A 25,364-nucleotide genomic window follows, 5' to 3' on the forward strand; every position below is an offset into this window, starting at 1 on the left:
ATGAGGGAGAGAAGACCTACAGATTACAGAAGCGCAGGAAGGAGGAGTTACACAGAGCCAGCCTGGGGGGGCACGAGGGAGAGAAGACCTACAGATTACAGAGGCGCAGGAAGGAGGAGTTACCCAGAGCCATCCTGGGGGGGGCATGAGGGAGAGAAGACCTACAGATTACAGAGGCGCAGGAAGGAGGAGTTACACAGAGCCAGCCTGGGGGGGCATGAGGGAGAGAAGACCTACAGATTACAGAGGCGCAGGAAGGAGGAGTTACCCAGAGCCATCCTGGGGGGGGCATGAGGGAGAGAAGACCTACAGATACAGAGGCGCAGGAAGAGGAGTTACCCAGAGCCAGCCTGGGGGGGGGCATGAGGGAGAGAAGACCTACAGATTAGAGAGGCGCAGGAAGGAGGGAGTTACACAGAGCCATCCTGGGGGGGGCATGAGGGGAGAGAAGACCTACAGATTACAGAGGGGCGCAGGAAGGAGTTACACAGAGCCAGCCTGGGGGGGGCAATGAGGGAGAGAAGACCTACAGATTACAGAGGCGCAGGAAGGAGGAGTTTACACAGAGCCAGCCTGGGGGGGGGCATGAGGGGAGAGAAGACCTACAGATTACAGAGGCGCAGGAAGGAGGAGTTACACAGAGCCATCCTGGGGGGGGGGGGGGCATGAGGGAGAGAAGACCTACAGATTAACAGGAAGGAGGAGTTACACAGAGCCAGCCTGGGGGGGGCATGAGGGAGAGAAGACCTACAGATTACAGAGGCGCAGGAAGGAGGAGTTACACAGAGCCATCCTGGGGGGGGCATGAGGGAGAGAAGACCTACAGATTACAGAGGCGCAGGAAGGAGGAGTTACCCAGAGCCATCCTGGGGGGGGCATGAGGGAGAGAAGACCTACAGATTACAGAGGCGCAGGAAGGAGGAGTTACACAGAGCCAGCCTGGGGGGGGGCATGAGGGAGAGAAGACCTACAGATTACAGAGGCGCAGGAAGGAGGAGTTACACAGAGCCAGCCTGGGGGGGGGGGGGGCATGAGGGAGAGAAGACCTACAGATTACAGAAGCGCAGGAAGGAGGAGTTACACAGAGCCAGCCTGGGGGGGCACGAGGGAGAGAAGACCTACAGATTACAGAGGCGCAGGAAGGAGGAGTTACCCAGAGCCATCCTGGGGGGGGGCATGAGGGATAGAAGACCTACAGATTACAGAGGCGCAGGAAGGAGGAGTTACACAGAGCCAGCCTGGGGGGCATGAGGGAGAGAAGACCTACAGATTACAGAGGCGCAGGAAGGAGGAGTTACCCAGAGCCATCCTGGGGGGGGCATGAGGGAGAGAAGACCTACAGATTACAGAGGCGCAGGAAGGAGGAGTTACCCAGAGCCAGCCTGGGGGGGGCATGAGGGAGAGAAGACCTACAGATTAGAGAGGCGCAGGAAGGAGGAGTTACACAGAGCCATCCTGGGGGGGGCATGAGGGAGAGAAGACCTACAGATTACAGAGGCGCAGGAAGGAGTTACACAGAGCCAGCCTGGGGGGGGCATGAGGGAGAGAAGACCTAGAGATTACAGAGGCGCAGGAAGGAGGAGTTACACAGAGCCAGCCTGGGGGGGGGGCATGAGGGAGAGAAGACCTACAGATTACAGAGGCGCAGGAAGGAGGAGTTACCCAGAGCCATCCTGGGGGGGGCATGAGGGAGAGAAGACCTACAGATTACAGAGGCGCAGGAAGGAGGAGTTACACAGAGCCATCCTGGGGGGCATGAGGGAGAGAAGACCTACAGATTACAGAGGCGCAGGAAGGAGGAGTTACACAGAGCCATCCTGGGGGGGGCATGAGGGAGAGAAGACCTACAGATTACAGAGGCGCAGGAAGGAGGAGTTACACAGAGCCAGCCTGGGGGGGGGGCATGAGGGAGAGAAGACCTACAGATTACAGAGGCGCAGGAAGGAGGAGTTACACAGAGCCAGCCTGGGGGGGCATGAGGGAGAGAAGACCTACAGATTACAGAGGCGCAGGAAGGAGGAGTTACCCAGAGCCATCCTGGGGGGGCATGAGGGAGAGAAGACCTACAGATTACAGAGGCGCAGGAAGGAGGAGTTACCCAGAGCCATCCTGGGGGGGCATGAGGGAGAGAAGACCTACAGATTACAGAGGCGCAGGAAGGAGGAGTTACACAGAGCCAGCCTGGGGGGGCATGAGGGAGAGAAGACCTACAGATTACAGAGGCGCAGGAAGGAGGAGTTACACAGAGCCAGCCTGGGGGGGCATGAGGGAGAGAAGACCTACAGATTACAGAGGCGCAGGAAGGAGGAGTTACACAGAGCCATCCTGGGGGGGCATGAGGGAGAGAAGACCTACAGATTACAGAGGCGCAGGAAGGAGTTACACAGAGCCAGCCTGGGGGGGGCATGAGGGAGAGAAGACCTACAGATTACAGAGGCGCAGGAAGGAGGAGTTACACAGAGCCAGCCTGGGGGGGGCATGAGGGAGAGAAGACCTACAGATTACAGAGGCGCAGGAAGGAGGAGTTACACAGAGCCAGCCTGGGGGGGGGGCATGAGGGAGAGAAGACCTACAGATTACAGAGGCGCAGGAAGGAGGAGTTACCCAGAGCCATCCTGGGGGGGGCATGAGGGAGAGAAGACCTACAGATTACAGAGGCGCAGGAAGGAGGAGTTACACAGAGCCATCCTGGGGGGGGCATGAGGGAGAGAAGACCTACAGATTACAGAGGCGCAGGAAGGAGGAGTTACACAGAGCCAGCCTGGGGGGGGCATGAGGGAGAGAAGACCTACAGATTACAGAGGCGCAGGAAGGAGGAGTTACACAGAGCCAGCCTGGGGGGGCATGAGGGAGAGAAGACCTACAGATTACAGAGGCGCAGGAAGGAGGAGTTACCCAGAGCCATCCTGGGGGGGCATGAGGGAGAGAAGACCTACAGATTACAGAGGCGCAGGAAGGAGGAGTTACCCAGAGCCATCCTGGGGGGGCATGAGGGAGAGAAGACCTACAGATTACAGAGGCGCAGGAAGGAGTTACCCAGAGCCATCCTGGGGGGGGGGGCATGAGGGAGAGAAGACCTACAGATTACAGAGGCGCAGGAAGGAGGAGTTACACAGAGCCAGCCTGGGGGCGGCATGAGGGAGAGAAGACCTACAGATTACAGAGGCGCAGGAAGGAGGAGTTACACAGAGCCAGCCTGGGGGGGGCATGAGGGAGAGAAGACCTACAGATTACAGAGGCGCAGGAAGGAGGAGTTACACAGAGCCATCCTGGGGGGGGCATGAGGGAGAGAAGACCTACAGATTACAGAGGCGCAGGAAGGAGTTACACAGAGCCAGCCTGGGGGGGGCATGAGGGAGAGAAGACCTACAGATTACAGAGGCGCAGGAAGGAGGAGTTACACAGAGCCAGCCTGGGGGGGGGGCATGAGGGAGAGAAGACCTACAGATTACAGAGGCGCAGGAAGGAGGAGTTACACAGAGCCAGCCTGGGGGGGGGGGGCATGAGGGAGAGAAGACCTACAGATTACAGAGGCGCAGGAAGGAGGAGTTACCCAGAGCCATCCTGGGGGGGGGCATGAGGGAGAGAAGACCTACAGATTACAGAGGCGCAGGAAGGAGGAGTTACACAGAGCCATCCTGGGGGGGCATGAGGGAGAGAAGACCTACAGATTACAGAGGCGCAGGAAGGAGGAGTTACACAGAGCCATCCTGGGGGGGGCATGAGGGAGAGAAGACCTACAGATTACAGAGGCGCAGGAAGGAGGAGTTACACAGAGCCAGCCTGGGGGGGGGCATGAGGGAGAGAAGACCTACAGATTACAGAGGCGCAGGAAGGAGGAGTTACACAGAGCCAGCCTGGGGGGGCATGAGGGAGAGAAGACCTACAGATTACAGAGGCGCAGGAAGGAGGAGTTACCCAGAGCCATCCTGGGGGGGCATGAGGGAGAGAAGACCTACAGATTACAGAGGCGCAGGAAGGAGGAGTTACCCAGAGCCATCCTGGGGGGGCATGAGGGAGAGAAGACCTACAGATTACAGAGGCGCAGGAAGGAGTTACCCAGAGCCATCCTGGGGGGGGGGGCATGAGGGAGAGAAGACCTACAGATTACAGAGGCGCAGGAAGGAGGAGTTACACAGAGCCATCCTGGGGGGGGCATGAGGGAGAGAAGACCTACAGATTACAGAGGCGCAGGAAGGAGGAGTTACCCAGAGCCATCCTGGGGGGGGCATGAGGGAGAGAAGACCTACAGATTACAGAGGCGCAGGAAGGAGGAGTTACACAGAGCCATCCTGGGGGGGGGGGCATGAGGGAGAGAAGACCTACAGATTACAGAGGCGCAGGAAGGAGGAGTTACCCAGAGCCATCCTGGGGGGGGCATGAGGGAGAGAAGACCTACAGATTACAGAGGCGCAGGAAGGAGGAGTTACCCAGAGCCATCCTGGGGGGGGCATGAGGGAGAGAAGACCTACAGATTACAGAGGCGCAGGAAGGAGGAGTTACACAGAGCCATCCTGGGGGGGGGGGCATGAGGGAGAGAAGACCTACAGATTACAGAGGCGCAGGAAGGAGGAGTTACCCAGAGCCATCCTGGGGGGGGGGGCATGAGGGAGAGAAGACCTACAGATTACAGAGGCGCAGGAAGGAGGAGTTACCCAGAGCCATCCTGGGGGGGGCATGAGGGAGAGAAGACCTACAGATTACAGAGGCGCAGGAAGGAGGAGTTACACAGAGCCAGCCTGGGGGGGGCATGAGGGAGAGAAGACCTACAGATTACAGAGGTGCAGGAAGGAGGAGTTACACAGAGCCAGCCTATGGGGGTGGGGGAGAGAAGACCTAAGCAGGAAGGAGGAGGCCTGGGGGGGGGGGGGAGAAAGAGAGGAGACCTACAGATTACAGAGGGCAGGAAGGAGGAGTTACACAAAAAACAAAAAGTAGGCGCGCAGAGAGGACAAGACGTTGGGCAATAATATATCCGGCGGTGATCCAAGGGGTAGAGAGGAGGTCTGTGTGGTGGGAGCGTCGGACGTGTGTGGGGTCCCTATCGTTCGTGCAGCAGTACTTGATTGTAAGTTTTTATGTGCAAAGTGTGTTATTAAAAGTGGATTATTGCCCAACGCCTTGTTCTCTCTGCGCGCCTACTTTTTGTTTTTTGGATGGTTTTTTGGATGGTTTTGGATGGTTTTTTGGATGGTTTTATGGATGGTTTTTTGGTTGATCACCGGGGAGCTTGGGAGCTGCGGGAGGAAGAAGCCCTGTCAGACATTCGGAAGTGAACAGACGAGCGCAGCCTCATTACCTGTGGAACTGGAATTACACAAGAGCCAGACTGGGGGCTGGAGGGGGGGGGAAAGAGAAGACCTACAGATTACACAGAGCTAGCCTGGGGGGGGGGGGGAGGAAAGAGGATACAGAGGAGCAGGAAGGAGGTGGTATACAAAGCCAGTCTGGGGGAGGGAAAACGCAGAGCGAACCTGGGGGGGCGGAAAGAAGAGTGAGGGGGAAAGGAGAGACCTGCAGGTAAGATAAATGCAGTGAGGATTTACACAGCCAGCCTGGGGGGAGAGAAGATAACGTGGGTCACCTGTTCTTCAGGGTGATGTCTCCCCTCAGGCCGGACGTCCTGTGCTGGAAGCGTATAACGGGGCGACGTGCAGAGGGGACGCTCTGAACCCCGTGCACCCCAGGGACACAGTGTTGCAGGACCCTCCCCACCACCTCTAGGACCTCCTCTGGGGGGACACCCTGCAGGGACAGGCCTGGGGTGACATCCTGTGGAAGACGGAGGGGACAGTGACATGGAGTCTGACAGGGTGACACAGACAGTAGAGAGATATGACACTGTCCCTTCCACCCACGAGGTGACACAGAAAAGATCTAGTAGTTTGTCATTCCCCCCCGCAGAGTGACATAGTCATAGCTATGACTGTCTCCCACACTCCCCCTGCAGGGTGATAGAAAGCAGGGAGTCTGTCCCTCCCCCGCAGGGTGACACAGACAGAAGGGAGCTATGAGCGTGTCCCTCCCTCCGCAGGGTGACACAGACAGAAGGGAGCTATGAGCGTGTCCCTCCCCCCGCAGGGTGACACAGACAGAAGGGAGCTATGAGCCTGTCCCTCCCCCCGCAGGGTGACAGTGACACAGACAGAAGGGAGCTGTGAGTCTGTCCCTCCCCCGCAGAGTGACACAGACAGAAGGGAGCTATGAGTCTGTCCCTCGCCCACAGGGTGACAGTGACACAGACAGAAGGGAGCTATGAGTCTGTCCCTCCCCCGCAGGGTGACACAGACAGAAGGGAGCTATGAGTCTGCCCCTCCTCCCGCAGGGTGACACAGACAGAAGGGAGCTATGAGCCTGTCCCTCCCCCCGCAGGGTGACACAGACAGAAGGGAGCTATGAGTCTGTCCCCCCCCCCGCAGGGTGACACAGTGACACAGACAGAAGGGAGCTATGAGTCTGTCCCTCCCCCCGCAGGGTGACACAGTGACACAGACAGAAGGGAGCTATGAGTCTGTCCCTCCCCCCGCAGGGTGACACAGTGACACAGACAGAAGGGAGCTATGAGTCGGTCCCTCCCCCCGCAGGGTGACACAGTGATACAGACAGGAGGGAGCTATGAGTCGGTCCCCTCCCACCCCCCCTCCCCACAGGGTGACACAGACAGAAGGGAGCTATGAGTCTGTCCCTCCCCCCCTGCAGGGTGACACAGACAGAAGGGAGCTATGAGTCTGTCCATCCCCCGCAGGGTGACACAGACAGAAGGGAGCTATGAGTCTGTCCATCCCCCGCAGGGTGACACAGACAGAAGGGAGCTATGAGTCTGTCCCTCCTCCCACAGGGTGACACAATGACATTGACAGAAGGGACCTCACCTCCTCATCTTCCTCTTCATCACTCTCCTCTTCCTGGCTCATTCGCTCCTCTCCAGTCTCTCCTTCCTTTTCTCCCTCTCTCTTCTGTTTGTCCGCATCTTCCTCTTGTCTCTCCTCCTTTCCTCCCCCTCTCTTCTCTCCCTCCTCTTCTCCCTCTCTCTTCTGTCTCTCCTCCTTCCCTCCCCCTCTCTTCTCTCCCTCCTCCTCTTCTCCCTCTCTCTTCTGTCTCTCCTCCTTCCCTCCCCCTCTCTTCTCTCCCTCTCTCTTCTGTCTCTCCTCCTTTTCACCCTCTCTCTTCTGTTTCTCCTCCTCTCCCTCTTGTCTCTCCTCCTCTTCTTCACCTCTCTTCAGTTTCTCCTCTCCTCCCTCTCTCTTCCCTCCCTCCTCCTCTCCCTCTTCCTTTCCTCCATTTCTCTTCTCTCTCTCCTCCTTTCCTTCCCCTCTCTCCCCCTCTCCTTCCCCTCTCTCCCTCTCTCCTCTCTCTTTCTTCTCTCCTAGCTCCAGATATAAATCCAGGTCACAGCCGCTAATTTCAAAGCCATTCACTGAGGATCCGAAGGGGAGAAGCTGACAACCTGGGGAGAGAGACACAGTGACACACACACAGTCACACACACTGCCATAGTAACAGAGACACATGCTCACGGTGACATAGTGACAGTGACACATACACACAGTCACACATACACACTGACAGTGACACAGTCACACACAGTGCCATAGTGACAGTGACATACATACTGACACACACAGTTACAGTGACAAATACACACTGACACAGGCATTGTGACACAGTGCTATAGTGCTAATGACCTATACATGCATGGTGACACACCGTGCCAATGACACCCACAGTGCCAATGACACCCACCCACACACAGTCACCTGGAAAGAACTCTGTGAAGGTTTCCTGCAGCAGAGACAGGAGAAGCTGACGGAGCTGACTCTGATGGTGAGAGGGAGAGCAGAGGGTCACCACACTCCTCATCTGCTCCTCCACCTGTAATGCATATATACCTCCATTAAACAGACACCTTCTGTATGTAATATAATATATATATATATATGTAAAACAACTCTAGATGACCAACCGCTCACCCAATTTAGATCAAGAGGTAATTATACATATACATCGGTGCATAGGGACAACCATTAACCTATTAAATCAACAAGTGTCCAGCATTAAGCCTACACTAGATCCCTTACACTGCACTCTAGATGTAGAAATCTATGGAGACTTATATAGACATGGAATCTTAATATTCCTATTGTGCAATGTAAAGCAGATAGATAACTACTTATATAGCAATACTTCGAAGAAAAGAACTGACGAGATTGGTAGAGTGTAGAGTAGAGAGGTCATCAATTACATAGTATGAAAAACAATACATTTTTAAATAATAAACAACGATTCAAGTGAATATATGTACAGTGAATAATTTAAAAAAAAAATCCCTAAGGAAAGGCGAATGCGAGGTACACTACTGGATAAACATCAGTGAGGTAAGTACAATTGCTTACTACAATGCAACTACAACACACATCACTGCGAAATGCTCAAATAAGTAGATTGGTCATCACTTGAGTCTAGGCACAAAGTTCATCTTTCCTGTCTTGCCTTCAAATACTTTCTGGGCAAGCTACCCATCTATCTGAACAAGCTCCTCACCCCAACCACATGCAGCACTTATCATCTGAGATCTGACTCCAAAAGACTGTTCATGGTCCCAAAGCTGAACAAAGTATCGGGCCGCTCCTCCTCTTACCGTGCACCCCAAAACTGGAACAATCTACCGGAGACTCTCACATCCACCACCAGTTTAAGTTCTTTCAAATCTAAGGTTGTCTCACATTTTAATCTGGTCTGTAACAGTTACATACGCCTATAACATATATTATCTTTAACTGTGCATGCAATATCTTGTATATAGTGTATAACCTTGTTCGTTTATATAACTGTATTTGTAACCATGTATTATTATTTGTCTTAACTCTGTGCCCAGGACATACTTGAAAACGAGAGGTAACTCACAATATATTACTTCCTGGTAAAACATTTTATAAATAAATAAATAATTCCAATAAGTGTCTCAAAGTGATATCTCAAATAGGGTGATCCGAGACACACCCCATCGGAAGCCAATGTAATCATTATAGATACAATACACAGAAGGGTATATAGTAATTAAGTGGTCATACAAATAATCCTGTGTATTATAACACCATTGCTGCCTGCTTTTGAATACATGACTCAGAGTGAATCTGTTGGTATAATTCCCAACACTAGTATCAATAAGGCTTACAATATGTATTATCTAGGTAAAGCCACAGCCGCTGCAATGCACTCCCATTCTGGGGTAATCAGATAATACAAAGCCTAGGATACACTAGATAATGTGTGACTATCACATAAGTATATATATATATGTGTGTGACAGACCTAACTCAGGAATCATTGAGAAGGTGCAGTTGTAGCAATAATGAGTTACAATGCATCATGATCAGCAGTCCTAAAATGCATTCCCCATAGAGGGCAGTCAGATAGTGTAAGACCTATGGTGCATAGAATAACAAATAGCTCTATAACTAACACAGGTAGATGCATCTATGAGAAGCGTGACTCAGAATACCTCCCAGTTAGAAATGATGTTGTAATTTGTCTAACATGATATGGTTACATAGTATGCAGTGATAGTAAACTTTTTAGTCTCATAAGCCACCACTATACGACGTATATCTTGGAGTATTGTAGAGTGCTTCTGGTGTGTATACACACACACACACACACACACACACACACACACACACACACACACACACACACACACACACACACACACACACACACACACACACACACACATCCCTCCTGTAAACAGACACACCCTGTATAATATATATACCCCCCCAGGTCTCCTTCCCACTCTTACATCGGTGCAATGTATCAGCTCTGTGCTTAGGGCCTGGGGGTCGGGGGGCTGCAGGTTTCGGGGCCCCCCCCTCTTCTTCTGGAATTCCTTCTTCTCTCGCGGTTTCACCTTTAGGCGCTGCCCCCCCAGGCTGATCTGAGTCTGTGTCAGAGCCGCGCATACCCCCTCCCTGCTCACAAACTCCACAATGGCATACAGGCCCTGCGGGAGGAGAGCTTGGGTAAGAGGGGTGGTCTGTAACACACGTCAGAGTGGTAATAACAAGGGGAAGGGTGCAGTAGAAGGGGGGGCAGGGGAAATCAGGAGGGAGCATCAGGGGAGTATATAGTATAGGGGTTTGGTAACCAAGAGGGTAGGTAGAATAGAGGGGGGGTTATCAGGGAGCGCGGGTAGTATAGGGGGGTGGTATCAGGGAGGGTTGTATAGGGTGGGTATCAGGGAGGGTAGTAGAATAGGGGGGTATCAGGGAGGGTAGTATAGGGTGGGTAGTAGAATAGGGGGGTATCAGGGAGGGTAGTATAGGGGGGGTAACAGGGAGGGTAGTATAGGGTGGGTATCAGGGAGGGTAGTATAGGGGGGGTAACAGGGAGGGTAGTATAGGGTGGGTAACAGGGAGGGTAGTATAGGGGGGGTAGTATAGGGTGGGTATCGGAGGGTAGTATAGGGTGGGTATCAGGGAGGGTAGTATAGGGTGGGTATCAGGGAGGGTAGTATAGGGTGGGTATCAGGGAGGGTAGTATAGGGTGGGTATCAGGGAGGGTTGTAGAATAGGGGGGGTAACAGGGAGGGTAGTATAGGGGGTAACAGGGAGGGTAATAGGGAGGTTAGTACAGGGGGTAACAGGGAGGGAGGGTAGTATGGGGGGGGTAATAGGGAGGGTGGGTTGTATAGGGGCAGTCTTCTTACCCTGTCCTTGTCCATCATGATGTTCCCGACGGGAGCAATTTCCTGGAAGAGGTCCTTCAGTTGACCTTCTGCGGTGTCCCGGGGAAAGCCGCTGACGTAGACGCTGCGCTCTTGCTGCTGTTGGCGCCGCTCTCGCTCCTCACACAGACGCAGGTGACGTCGGCCGCACAGGTGATCAGACAGGCTGGGGCCTGCGGGAGGGGGATGAGGAGATCAAATACAGGTTGCAGGGGTCACAAACTGCAACATAGGGGATCCCGCTCTGTGTGTTCTGTCACCGCTATAAAGGCTGGTGCAGTATCTGTGATATATATGCATATATATATATGCATATATATATATATATATATATGTATATACCAGGCGTGGCCAACTCCAGTCCTCAAGGGCCACCAACAGGTCAGGTTTTCAGGATATCCCTGCTTCAGCACAGGTGGCTCAGCCACTGATTGAGCCAACTGTGCTGAAGTCGGGACTGGAATTCTATTATATACTTTTGTCACCATTAACAAGTCGCTATGGTAGTCATTCGTTATATACACTTGTAACATTTCATATTGCTGTGACTTCTAATGACTCCAGCTGACTTTCCAATTGTATCACCCGTTGCTGGGCAACAAAGACTATTTAAACTCACTGCCAGAATCAACCATTCACCCCTGATGAAGTCACTCACGTGACGAAACGCGTCGGGATATCCGCTGACGTGACATGTCACCACAGAGACAAGGCGCAGAGGTTTGTCTCTGCACTGCAGCAGCCGATCGCAAACGCTGTACTCCTGTATACAAGCCGCATGCTGCAAGTAATGAGGGTTCTGTGATCTTCATCCATGGCTTCACACACCTCGAGGTGGATCCACCCCGAGGCAAGTTCTGACTGAATTAGACGGCTCGCTCTCCATGTATCAGCTCTCGACCTCGATCCGGTGACGTCACTCGTTCTGAGATAATCCCTCTAAATGCTCGATTTTTATGTTCGTTGTGAGTGCAGGTCCTTCAGACCGTCTCTTTTTTGTTTCAAATTTTTTACTAGGCATTTATACATTATACATATCTTAGCCTAATACAGGGTTTTTTGTTTTTCCCATTGAAAGCCTCGCCATGCATCCGATCCTTTTTTTGGACCGAGAAGGGCAGACAAGAGAGAGAGAGAAAAGGGGGGGGGGGGGGAAAGAGTAAGGGGGGGAGGGGGGTGGTTGGTTCCCGACCTCCTTATCTGTCCACCAGTACCCTGTCCCACATCTTTTCTCTCTGATACTTAGGTCATCCCTTTTTTATGTATGGGGGTTTCTATCCTGTTGGTTGAGTCAGCCATGGTTCCCAGACTTTATAAAAGGACGTTGTGGTTCTTTTCAGAAAGGCTGAAAGATTTTCCATTAGCATTACTTCATGGATCCTTTTTTTTCACTGTTTGCTTGGGGAGGGGGTGATACCTTCTTCCATGAGGCGGCCACCGCACATCTCGCCGCTGTAAGAATGCAGGAGATTAATTTTCTTATTAGGCGGTCAATGTTCTCCATTGGCCTGGCCAATAAGTAGGTTAGCGGATCAATGGGTATTGTGAGGTCTGTGACCTCTTTTATTATAGTTTGTATGGTTAGCCAATATTTCTGGGCATGACCACCAAATGTGGGCCATGTCCCCCTTTTGTCCGCAGCCTCTCCAGCATAGATCGGAGGCCAGAGGGTAGATTTGTCTTAATCTGACTGGGGAAAGATACCAGTGGAACAGTATTTTATAAATGTTTTCCTTAGTTGTGGTACATATGGAAGTTACTGAGGCAGATTCCCATATACTTTCCCAGTCCTCTCTGTCTATAACCATATTCAATTCAGCTGCCCATTTGAACATGTAGTCATGGGTAGGGGAGTCTGCCGACTTCTCCATTTCGGCGTATATTTGCGTTATGAGACCTTTTTGATGAGCTGTGTTCCTACACAGCCTTTCAAAACTAATGAGAGGGGGAAATTCTAATGTTGGGGATAGGTTTTGTAAAAAGTGTCGAATCTGGAGATATTTGAACGCATTCAGTTCTGGCATTTCATATTTGTTTTTTAATCTTTGGTAGCTTAGGAACTGCCCTAGACTCAGCAGGTCAGCGATTGCTCTGATATTTTTTGATTTAAATTGGTCGAATTGTCTGATTTCACAACCAGGAGGAAATTTGGGATTTTTGAAAATTGGAATGAGTTGAGAGTTAGTGGTTGTGAGCTTATATTAAAATTTGGATTTCGTCCAAATCTCCCACGTGTGCCTCATCGGTCCTAATTTAAATTTACTAGTTTGTGTATCTCCTTTGTTCAGGGACCAAAGGCATGCTGGCAGAGAAGGCGTGCCGGCGTATTGTGATTCTATATCTAACCAGCAATATTGGTCTGGATCGGCATTCCATACTACTGCCAGTCGTAGCTGGGTAATTTCTTATGATGTCTGGGACTCCAAGGCCTCCTCTCCCCTTGATGAGAGCAGAACTGACCTAGCGGTCCTGGGTTTTTTACCTTGCCAAATAAAATGAAATATTTGTTTCTGGATATTTTTCAATTCTGAGCCAGGGATGTGGATCGGGAGAGTCTGGAAATAATATAACAATCTGGGGAGTATGTTCATTTTGACCGAGATCATTCTCCCGATCCATGATATTTGATAGCCTTCCCATTTGTCTAGGTCATTTTTGAGTTTCCAGAATAGGGCTGGGTAATTGTGTTGGTATAGGGACTGGTAGTTCCTTGATACATTTACTCCCAGATATTTAATGTATGAGGAACTCCAACGATAATTAAAATTTAGTTTAAGTAGTTTCACCTCTGGCAGATTTAAGTTTAGAGCTTCAGATTTGTCGCTATTGATTTTGTACCCTGATATTTTACCAAAGTCCAGGAGTTCTTTTTGGAGATTAGGGAGGGAAATTTGGGGTTTGGATAGAGATAGGATTATATCATCTGCGAACAGGGATATCTTGTATTGTTTATTTCCAATTTATATCCCTTGGCTGTCAACGTTATCTCGAATTTTTGATGCCAGGGGTTCTATGGTCAGTAAAAGAGGAGAGGAGATAGGGGGCATCCTTGTCTTGTGCCGTTTTTAATATTGAATCATTGTAGGTTGCCCCCTGGGAGTTTCACCATTGCTGACGGATCTTGGTAAAGTCTACGGACACCCTCTAGATATGTGTCTTTGAAGCCAAATTTATGTAGGGTGTTATCTAGAAATAACCAGTCAATTCTATCGAACGCCTTCTCTGCGTCTAGGCTTAGCAATATTGCTTTGGTTCCTGTAAGGTGTACATGGTCTACTATATTAATTATCTCACGGGTGTTGTCTGAGGCTTGCCTGCCCGCGACAAACCCAACTTGGTCTACATTTATAAGTCTAGGTAAAATAGGATTCAACCTATTTGCTAAAATGTTACTATATAATTTGAGGTCATTGTTCAGGAGGGAGATTGAACGGTAGCTTCCACATTGCATCGGGTCTCTTCCATCTTTATGTATAATGGCTAAATTGGCTAGAGACATTGAGGTAGGGATTGGGTTCCCTTCCATGAAATAGTTAAACATTTTTAATAGATGCGTGGATAGTATTGGCAAAAATCTCTTGTAGTAAACATTGGTGAACCCATCGGGGCCAGGGGACTTGGATACCTTCAGCACTTTTACTGCCTCTTCTAATTCCTCTTTTGATATCTCAGCATTAAGTACTGCGTTTTCCTCCTCTGTTAATGTAGGAAGGTGGCAGTTGTCTAGATATTTTTTTATGGACTCCAATGCTGTTGGGTCGGAATGACCATTTTGGGTTCTCAGGTTATATAATTTGGTATAAAATTTAGTAAATTCTTCTGCTATTTTTTTATCACTATATTGTATCTCACCAGACCTATTTTTGATCGGTTATTTGGGATCTTTTCTGTATTCCTCTCAGTCTGCTAGCCAAGAGTCTTTCGGCCTTGTTGCCCTTGTCATAATACTGTTGATGTGTCCACTTGAGGGCTTTTTCTACGTCTTCTAGTTGGGCCTGTTTTACTTTTAATCTGGCTGCGGTTAATATTTTATAGATTTTCTTTGATGGGTTAGCTTTATGTGATTGCTCGAGTGTAACAATGTTGTCTGTGAGTGCTTTGATCAATTTTAGCTTGACCTTTTTCCTATGGGAAGAAATAGAGATGAATTTACCTCTGATCGCTGCCTTATGGGCCTCCCATAGGATTGCTGGGGAAGTGACTGATCCTGAGTTAAATAAAAAGTAATCCTTAAGTGATGTTTTGATCTCTTTATCTCGGGATGGTTCAATAAGGAGTCATTTAACCTCCAGGAGTAGGAATATAATTTCACGAATGGAGAGGGTTAAGGTGATAGGGGCGTGGTCTGACCAGGTAATTGGGCCGATATCTGACTTAGTGGCGGCCTCTAGAACATTCTTAGTTACCAGAAAGTAGTCTATGCCGGAATAGGTCTGGTGAGGTGCCGAGTAAAAGGTGTAGTCTCGCTGGCCTTGATGTTGGGACCTCCAGATGTCCACCAATGAGAAATCATTGATTATCCCCCTGAACCTTTTCCCAGTTTGTTGGGAGTGGGTTGTATGGGGGCGACCCGTTGTGGATGATTTGTCCTCGGTGGGGTTTAGGACCATATTTAGGTCTCCGCCGACCAAAACCGACGACAGATATCCAGGGTCAACACCCTCGAGAACTGTTTTTAGGAATTCTGTTTGGATCTCGTTGGGGGCATATATGTTGATCAGTGCAATCGCCGAGCCAGCAAGTGAGCCATATACCACTAAAAATCTACCCTCTGGGTCCACTGTTGTTTTGACATGATTGAATGGGGTGCCCTGTCGGAGTACAAAAGCTACTCCCCTTTTCTTACTACTAAATGATGCAAAAAAGCTCATTGGGAACACTTTTTTTAAATAAATTTGGTGGGTCTTGGGATGTGAAGTGGGTCTCCTGCAGGAATATAATATCACCCCCTGGTCTTTTCAGATCTTGGAGAGTCAACCTCCTTTTTCTGTTATTTTGTAGGCCTTTTACATTTAGAGAGATTATCTTAATTGTGGTTGTGTTAGCCATTAGGTCTTTTTGTTATATAAAACCATAGGACCTTTCCTTTCCCAACCGGGAGGTCGTGGTTCGGTACTTTAGAGACTAGTTTTTGCCCCAGCAAACACATAAGGTAGGTATATATTGCGTGCGCACTAGGTCTGGTGTACCATGGAGGAGGAGGAGGGAGAGAGGGAGGAGGAGGAGGAGGAGGGAGAGAGGGAGGAGGAGGGAGAGAGGGAGGAGGGGGGAGGGATAGAAAAAAGATCTGCTGGGACAGAACCAGTAGATGGAGAATAGCAGAAATTAGGTCTACATTTAGACCTTAACAAAATGTTGCCAGTCCTATGGGCGACCAGCATTTGGGCTAAAAGCCCCTTCGGGGGTGGATCTGGCAACGGCGGTCGGCGGGTATCAGAGGGGTCCAGACCCTCTAATACAGTTAACTTGAGTTTTTCCCCCTTTCATTTATGTTGTCATACAGTTTTTTTTTTAGTATATTCCGCAAGGGGAGGGGGGGAATGGGGGAGGCAGAGGGGGGGAGTAGGGGAGGGAAGGGGAAGTGAGGGGGGGAAGGGGCGAGGGGGAGGAGGGATATGTGATATTCTTGATACAGCATTAGCCAGCAGCTACATGCAATGTGTTTACTCTACAGCGATGGCTATAGTGTGGACAACACTCTTTGATATAATTAGCTTGGGTATTTGGTGAAGAGGGAAAGGAAGTAGGGTGGGCACAGGGGTTTATTTACATTTCTGATATATGTTTAAACAATAGCCATACATAGGGAACAAGGTTTGTCTGCAGAAATATCTAGGATTTGTACTCTTAAACAGTCTAGTTCCCCTCCATAGCCCAAGCTCCCAGACCTCTGAGGATGTTCACGGAGCGGCATCCCTTTCGGTTGTATAGGGCCAGGCTGTAGAGTCTAGTGTACTCACGGTTATGCGGGGCTTCCTACCCAGTGTTCTAAGGTGGGACTGCCAGCCTTACCAGCTGATTTAGGCTGAGTAGGTATATGCCAGGTGTGTTCCCACCGTAAATGCCGTACAAGGGGGGCATGAGGGAGAAAGACACCATCTCAATCTGCTCCTTCAACATCTGCTTGAATGCCTCTGCCTTCTCCTCTTTGCCGCCCCATAACAGGCGGATGCTGGGCGACTTCTCCGGTTCTTCGGGTTCATCCAGGGAGGGTTGCTGCTCCGGTCATCTTCTTCCCTCGCAGTAGATGCCACAGGTAGGGGGCCTTCGGGCGATTCGGGGGGGGGGGGGGGGGGTGGAGGTCGATCTCCTCACCGGCAGCTGCGCTCCTTAATCCTGAGTTGCAGAGAGCGGCTTCTTTGTCTTCCCGGTGTGTGCAGCTGATTACACCGATCAACTTTCTCTTTGTCTCTTTTTTGTTTCAAATTTTTTACTAGGCATTTATACATTATACATATCTTAGCCTAATACAGGGTTTTTTGTTTTTCCCATTGAAAGCCTCGCCATGCATCCGATCCTTTTTTTGGACCGAGAAGGGCAGACAAGAGAGAGAGAGAAAAGGGGGGGGGGGGGGGGAAAGAGTAAGGGGGGGAGGGGGGTGGTTGGTTCCCGACCTCCTTATCTGTCCACCAGTACCCTGTCCCACATCTTTTCTCTCTGATACTTAGGTCATCCCTTTTTTATGTATGGGGGTTTCTATCCTGTTGGTTGAGTCAGCCATGGTTCCCAGACTTTATAAAAGGACGTTGTGGTTCTTTTCAGAAAGGCTGAAAGATTTTCCATTAGCATTACTTCATGGATCCTTTTTTTTCACTGTTTGCTTGGGGAGGGGGTGATACCTTCTTCCATGAGGCGGCCACCGCACATCTCGCCGCTGTAAGAATGCAGGAGATTAATTTTCTTATTAGGCGGTCAATGTTCTCCATTGGCCTGGCCAATAAGTAGGTTAGCGGATCAATGGGTATTGTGAGGTCTGTGACCTCTTTTATTATAGTTTGTATGGTTAGCCAATATTTCTGGGCATGACCACCAAATGTGGGCCATGTCCCCCTTTTGTCCGCAGCCTCTCCAGCATAGATCGGAGGCCAGAGGGTAGATTTGTCTTAATCTGACTGGGGAAAGATACCAGTGGAACAGTATTTTATAAATGTTTTCCTTAGTTGTGGTACATATGGAAGTTACTGAGGCAGATTCCCATATACTTTCCCAGTCCTCTCTGTCTATAACCATATTCAATTCAGCTGCCCATTTGAACATGTAGTCATGGGTAGGGGAGTCTGCCGACTTCTCCATTTCGGCGTATATTTGCGTTATGAGACCTTTTTGATGAGCTGTGTTCCTACACAGCCTTTCAAAACTAATGAGAGGGGGAAATTCTAATGTTGGGGATAGGTTTTGTAAAAAGTGTCGAATCTGGAGATATTTGAACGCATTCAGTTCTGGCATTTCATATTTGTTTTTTAATCTTTGGTAGCTTAGGAACTGCCCTAGACTCAGCAGGTCAGCGATTGCTCTGATATTTTTTGATTTAAATTGGTCGAATTGTCTGATTTCACAACCAGGAGGAAATTTGGGATTTTTGAAAATTGGAATGAGTTGAGAGTTAGTGGTTGTGAGCTTATATTAAAATTTGGATTTCGTCCAAATCTCCCACGTGTGCCTCATCGGTCCTAATTTAAATTTACTAGTTTGTGTATCTCCTTTGTTCAGGGACCAAAGGCATGCTGGCAGAGAAGGCGTGCCGGCGTATTGTGATTCTATATCTAACCAGCAATATTGGTCTGGATCGGCATTCCATACTACTGCCAGTCGTAGCTGGGTAATTTCTTATGATGTCTGGGACTCCAAGGCCTCCTCTCCCCTTGATGAGAGCAGAACTGACCTAGCGGTCCTGGGTTTTTTACCCTGCCAAATAAAATGAAATATTTGTTTCTGGATATTTTTCAATTCTGAGCCAGGGATGTGGATCGGGAGAGTCTGGAAATAATATAACAATCTGGGGAGTATGTTCATTTTGACCGAGATCATTCTCCCGATCCATGATATTTGATAGCCTTCCCATTTGTCTAGGTCATTTTTGAGTTTCCAGAATAGGGCTGGGTAATTGTGTTGGTATAGGGACTGGTAGTTCCTTGATACATTTACTCCCAGATATTTAATGTATGAGGAACTCCAACGATAATTAAAATTTAGTTTAAGTAGTTTCACCTCTGGCAGATTTAAGTTTAGAGCTTCAGATTTGTCGCTATTGATTTTGTACCCTGATATTTTACCAAAGTCCAGGAGTTCTTTTTGGAGATTAGGGAGGGAAATTTGGGGTTTGGATAGAGATAGGATTATATCATCTGCGAACAGGGATATCTTGTATTGTTTATTTCCAATTTATATCCCTTGGCTGTCAACGTTATCTCGAATTTTTGATGCCAGGGGTTCTATGGTCAGTAAAAGAGGAGAGGAGATAGGGGGCATCCTTGTCTTGTGCCGTTTTTAATATTGAATCATTGTAGGTTGCCCCCTGGGAGTTTCACCATTGCTGACGGATCTTGGTAAAGTCTACGGACACCCTCTAGATATGTGTCTTTGAAGCCAAATTTACGTAGGGTGTTATCTAGAAATAACCAGTCAATTCTATCGAACGCCTTCTCTGCGTCTAGGCTTAGCAATATTGCTTTGGTTCCTGTAAGGTGTACATGGTCTACTATATTAATTATCTCACGGGTGTTGTCTGAGGCTTGCCTGCCCGCGACAAACCCAACTTGGTCTACATTTATAAGTCTAGGTAAAATAGGATTCAACCTATTTGCTAAAATGTTACTATATAATTTGAGGTCATTGTTCAGGAGGGAGATTGAACGGTAGCTTCCACATTGCATCGGGTCTCTTCCATCTTTATGTATAATGGCTAAATTGGCTAGAGACATTGAGGTAGGGATTGGGTTCCCTTCCATGAAATAGTTAAACATTTTTAATAGATGCGTGGATAGTATTGGCAAAAATCTCTTGTAGTAAACATTGGTGAACCCATCGGGGCCAGGGGACTTGGATACCTTCAGCACTTTTACTGCCTCTTCTAATTCCTCTTTTGATATCTCAGCATTAAGTACTGCGTTTTCCTCCTCTGTTAATGTAGGAAGGTGGCAGTTGTCTAGATATTTTTTTATGGACTCCAATGCTGTTGGGTCGGAATGACCATTTTGGGTTCTCAGGTTATATAATTTGGTATAAAATTTAGTAAATTCTTCTGCTATTTTTTTATCACTATATTGTATCTCACCAGACCTATTTTTGATCGGTTATTTGGGATCTTTTCTGTATTCCTCTCAGTCTGCTAGCCAAGAGTCTTTCGGCCTTGTTGCCCTTGTCATAATACTGTTGATGTGTCCACTTGAGGGCTTTTTCTACGTCTTCTAGTTGGGCCTGTTTTACTTTTAATCTGGCTGCGGTTAATATTTTATAGATTTTCTTTGATGGGTTAGCTTTATGTGATTGCTCGAGTGTGACAATGTTGTCTGTGAGTGCTTTGATCAATTTTAGCTTGACCTTTTTCCTATGGGAAGAAATAGAGATGAATTTACCTCTGATCGCTGCCTTATGGGCCTCCCATAGGATTGCTGGGGAAGTGACTGATCCTGAGTTAAATAAAAAGTAATCCTTAAGTGATGTTTTGATCTCTTTATCTCGGGATGGTTCAATAAGGAGTCATTTAACCTCCAGGAGTAGGAATATAATTTCACGAATGGAGAGGGTTAAGGTGATAGGGGCGTGGTCTGACCAGGTAATTGGGCCGATATCTGACTTAGTGGCGGCCTCTAGAACATTCTTAGTTACCAGAAAGTAGTCTATGCCGGAATAGGTCTGGTGAGGTGCCGAGTAAAAGGTGTAGTCTCGCTGGCCTTGATGTTGGGACCTCCAGATGTCCACCAATGAGAAATCATTGATTATCCCCCTGAACCTTTTCCCAGTTTGTTGGGAGTGGGTTGTATGGGGGCGACCCGTTGTGGATGATTTGTCCTCGGTGGGGTTTAGGACCATATTTAGGTCTCCGCCGACCAAAACCGACGACAGATATCCAGGGTCAACAACCTCGAGAACTGTTTTTAGGAATTCTGTTTGGATCTCGTTGGGGGCATATATGTTGATCAGTGCAATCGCCGAGCCAGCAAGTGAGCCATATACCACTAAAAATCTACCCTCTGGGTCCACTGTTGTTTTGACATGATTGAATGGGGTGCCCTGTCGGAGTACAAAAGCTACTCCCCTTTTCTTACTACTAAATGATGCAAAAAAGCTCATTGGGAACACTTTTTTTAAATAAATTTGGTGGGTCTTGGGATGTGAAGTGGGTCTCCTGCAGGAATATAATATCACCCCCTGGTCTTTTCAGATCTTGGAGAGTCAACCTCCTTTTTCTGTTATTTTGTAGGCCTTTTACATTTAGAGAGATTATCTTAATTGTGGTTGTGTTAGCCATTAGGTCTTTTTGTTATATAAAACCATAGGACCTTTCCTTTCCCAACCGGGAGGTCGTGGTTCGGTACTTTAGAGACTAGTTTTTGCCCCAGCAAACACATAAGGTAGGTATATATTGCGTGCGCACTAGGTCTGGTGTACCATGGAGGAGGAGGAGGGAGAGAGGGAGGAGGAGGAGGAGGAGGGAGAGAGGGAGGAGGAGGGAGAGAGGGAGGAGGGGGGAGGGATAGAAAAAAGATCTGCTGGGACAGAACCAGTAGATGGAGAATAGCAGAAATTAGGTCTACATTTAGACCTTAACAAAATGTTGCCAGTCCTATGGGCGACCAGCATTTGGGCTAAAAGCCCCTTCGGGGGTGGATCTGGCAACGGCGGTCGGCGGGTATCAGAGGGGTCCAGACCCTCTAATACAGTTAACTTGAGTTTTTCCCCCTTTCATTTATGTTGTCATACAGTTTTTTTTTTAGTATATTCCGCAAGGGGAGGGGGGGAATGGGGGAGGCAGAGGGGGGGAGTAGGGGAGGGAAGGGGAAGTGAGGGGGGGAAGGGGCGAGGGGGAGGAGGGATATGTGATATTCTTGATACAGCATTAGCCAGCAGCTACATGCAATGTGTTTACTCTACAGCGATGGCTATAGTGTGGACAACACTCTTTGATATAACTAGCTTGGGTATTTGGTGAAGAGGGAAAGGAAGTAGGGTGGGCACAGGGGTTTATTTACATTTCTGATATATGTTTAAACAATAGCCATACATAGGGAACAAGGTTTGTCTGCAGAAATATCTAGGATTTGTACTCTTAAACAGTCTAGTTCCCCTCCATAGCCCAAGCTCCCAGACCTCTGAGGATGTTCACGGAGCGGCATCCCTTTCGGTTGTATAGGGCCAGGCTGTAGAGTCTAGTGTACTCACGGTTATGCGGGGCTTCCTACCCAGTGTTCTAAGGTGGGACTGCCAGCCTTACCAGCTGATTTAGGCTGAGTAGGTATATGCCAGGTGTGTTCCCACCGTAAATGCCGGACAAGGGGGGCATGAGGGAGAAAGACACCATCTCAATCTGCTCCTTCAACATCTGCTTGAATGCCTCTGCCTTCTCCTCTTTGCCGCCCCATAACAGGCGGATGCTGGGCGACTTCTCCGGTTCTTCGGGTTCATCCAGGGAGGGTTGCTGCTCCGGTCATCTTCTTCCCTCGCAGTAGATGCCACAGGTAGGGGGCCTTCGGGCGATTCGGGGGGGGGGGGGGGGGTGGAGGTCGATCTCCTCACCGGCAGCTGCGCTCCTTAATCCTGAGTTGCAGAGAGCGGCTTCTTTGTCTTCCCGGTGTGTGCAGCTGATTACACCGATCAACTTTCTCTTTGTCTCTTTTTTGTTTCAAATTTTTTACTAGGCATTTATACATTATACATATCTTAGCCTAATACAGGGTTTTTTGTTTTTCCCATTGAAAGCCTCGCCATGCATCCGATCCTTTTTTTGGACCGAGAAGGGCAGACAAGAGAGAGAGAGAAAAGGGGGGGGGGGGGGAAAGAGTAAGGGGGGGAGGGGGGTGGTTGGTTCCCGACCTCCTTATCTGTCCACCAGTACCCTGTCCCACATCTTTTCTCTCTGATACTTAGGTCATCCCTTTTTTATGTATGGGGGATCCTATCCTGTTGGTTGAGTCAGCCATGGTTCCCAGACTTTATAAAAGGACGTTGTGGTTCTTTTCAGAAAGGCTGAAAGATTTTCCATTAGCATTACTTCATGGATCCTTTTTTTTCACTGTTTGCTTGGGGAGGGGGTGATACCTTCTTCCATGAGGCGGCCACCGCACATCTCGCCGCTGTAAGAATGCAGGAGATTAATTTTCTTATTAGGCGGTCAATGTTCTCCATTGGCCTGGCCAATAAGTAGGTTAGCGGATCAATGGGTATTGTGAGGTCTGTGACCTCTTTTATTATAGTTTGTATGGTTAGCCAATATTTCTGGGCATGACCACCAAATGTGGGCCATGTCCCCCTTTTGTCCGCAGCCTCTCCAGCATAGATCGGAGGCCAGAGGGTAGATTTGTCTTAATCTGACTGGGGAAAGATACCAGTGGAACAGTATTTTATAAATGTTTTCCTTAGTTGTGGTACATATGGAAGTTACTGAGGCAGATTCCCATATACTTTCCCAGTCCTCTCTGTCTATAACCATATTCAATTCAGCTGCCCATTTGAACATGTAGTCATGGGTAGGGGAGTCTGCCGACTTCTCCATTTCGGCGTATATTTGCGTTATGAGACCTTTTTGATGAGCTGTGTTCCTACACAGCCTTTCAAAACTAATGAGAGGGGGAAATTCTAATGTTGGGGATAGGTTTTGTAAAAAGTGTCGAATCTGGAGATATTTGAACGCATTCAGTTCTGGCATTTCATATTTGTTTTTTAATCTTTGGTAGCTTAGGAACTGCCCTAGACTCAGCAGGTCAGCGATTGCTCTGATATTTTTTGATTTAAATTGGTCGAATTGTCTGATTTCACAACCAGGAGGAAATTTGGGATTTTTGAAAATTGGAATGAGTTGAGAGTTAGTGGTTGTGAGCTTATATTAAAATTTGGATTTCGTCCAAATCTCCCACGTGTGCCTCATCGGTCCTAATTTAAATTTACTAGTTTGTGTATCTCCTTTGTTCAGGGACCAAAGGCATGCTGGCAGAGAAGGCGTGCCGGCGTATTGTGATTCTATATCTAACCAGCAATATTGGTCTGGATCGGCATTCCATACTACTGCCAGTCGTAGCTGGGTAATTTCTTATGATGTCTGGGACTCCAAGGCCTCCTCTCCCCTTGATGAGAGCAGAACTGACCTAGCGGTCCTGGGTTTTTTACCCTGCCAAATAAAATGAAATATTTGTTTCTGGATATTTTTCAATTCTGAGCCAGGGATGTGGATCGGGAGAGTCTGGAAATAATATAACAATCTGGGGAGTATGTTCATTTTGACCGAGATCATTCTCCCGATCCATGATATTTGATAGCCTTCCCATTTGTCTAGGTCATTTTTGAGTTTCCAGAATAGGGCTGGGTAATTGTGTTGGTATAGGGACTGGTAGTTCCTTGATACATTTACTCCCAGATATTTAATGTATGAGGAACTCCAACGATAATTAAAATTTAGTTTAAGTAGTTTCACCTCTGGCAGATTTAAGTTTAGAGCTTCAGATTTGTCGCTATTGATTTTGTACCCTGATATTTTACCAAAGTCCAGGAGTTCTTTTTGGAGATTAGGGAGGGAAATTTGGGGTTTGGATAGAGATAGGATTATATCATCTGCGAACAGGGATATCTTGTATTGTTTATTTCCAATTTATATCCCTTGGCTGTCAACGTTATCTCGAATTTTTGATGCCAGGGGTTCTATGGTCAGTAAAAGAGGAGAGGAGATAGGGGGCATCCTTGTCTTGTGCCGTTTTTAATATTGAATCATTGTAGGTTGCCCCCTGGGAGTTTCACCATTGCTGACGGATCTTGGTAAAGTCTACGGACACCCTCTAGATATGTGTCTTTGAAGCCAAATTTACGTAGGGTGTTATCTAGAAATAACCAGTCAATTCTATCGAACGCCTTCTCTGCGTCTAGGCTTAGCAATATTGCTTTGGTTCCTGTAAGGTGTACATGGTCTACTATATTAATTATCTCACGGGTGTTGTCTGAGGCTTGCCTGCCCGCGACAAACCCAACTTGGTCTACATTTATAAGTCTAGGTAAAATAGGATTCAACCTATTTGCTAAAATGTTACTATATAATTTGAGGTCATTGTTCAGGAGGGAGATTGAACGGTAGCTTCCACATTGCATCGGGTCTCTTCCATCTTTATGTATAATGGCTAAATTGGCTAGAGACATTGAGGTAGGGATTGGGTTCCCTTCCATGAAATAGTTAAACATTTTTAATAGATGCGTGGATAGTATTGGCAAAAATCTCTTGTAGTAAACATTGGTGAACCCATCGGGGCCAGGGGACTTGGATACCTTCAGCACTTTTACTGCCTCTTCTAATTCCTCTTTTGATATCTCAGCATTAAGTACTGCGTTTTCCTCCTCTGTTAATGTAGGAAGGTGGCAGTTGTCTAGATATTTTTTTATGGACTCCAATGCTGTTGGGTCGGAATGACCATTTTGGGTTCTCAGGTTATATAATTTG

General features: G+C 48.3%; 1 protein-coding gene across 1 annotated transcript in view; it reads right to left on the bottom strand.

Annotated features, from left to right (window-relative positions):
* TUT1 (terminal uridylyl transferase 1, U6 snRNA-specific) overlaps positions 1-25,364 on the bottom strand; it is a 58,709-nt gene that overhangs the window by 5,881 nt on the left and 27,464 nt on the right. The window contains 6 exon segments of the mRNA XM_075569401.1: positions 1,343-1,382; positions 5,585-5,772; positions 6,873-7,447; positions 7,758-7,872; positions 9,803-10,003; positions 10,709-10,899. Of these exon segments, the coding sequence (XP_075425516.1) occupies positions 1,343-1,382; positions 5,585-5,772; positions 6,873-7,447; positions 7,758-7,872; positions 9,803-10,003; positions 10,709-10,899 (1,310 nt within the window).

Source organism: Ascaphus truei, chromosome 14, assembly GCF_040206685.1.
Source record: "Ascaphus truei isolate aAscTru1 chromosome 14, aAscTru1.hap1, whole genome shotgun sequence".
Taxonomy (NCBI): Eukaryota; Metazoa; Chordata; class Amphibia; order Anura; family Ascaphidae; genus Ascaphus; species Ascaphus truei.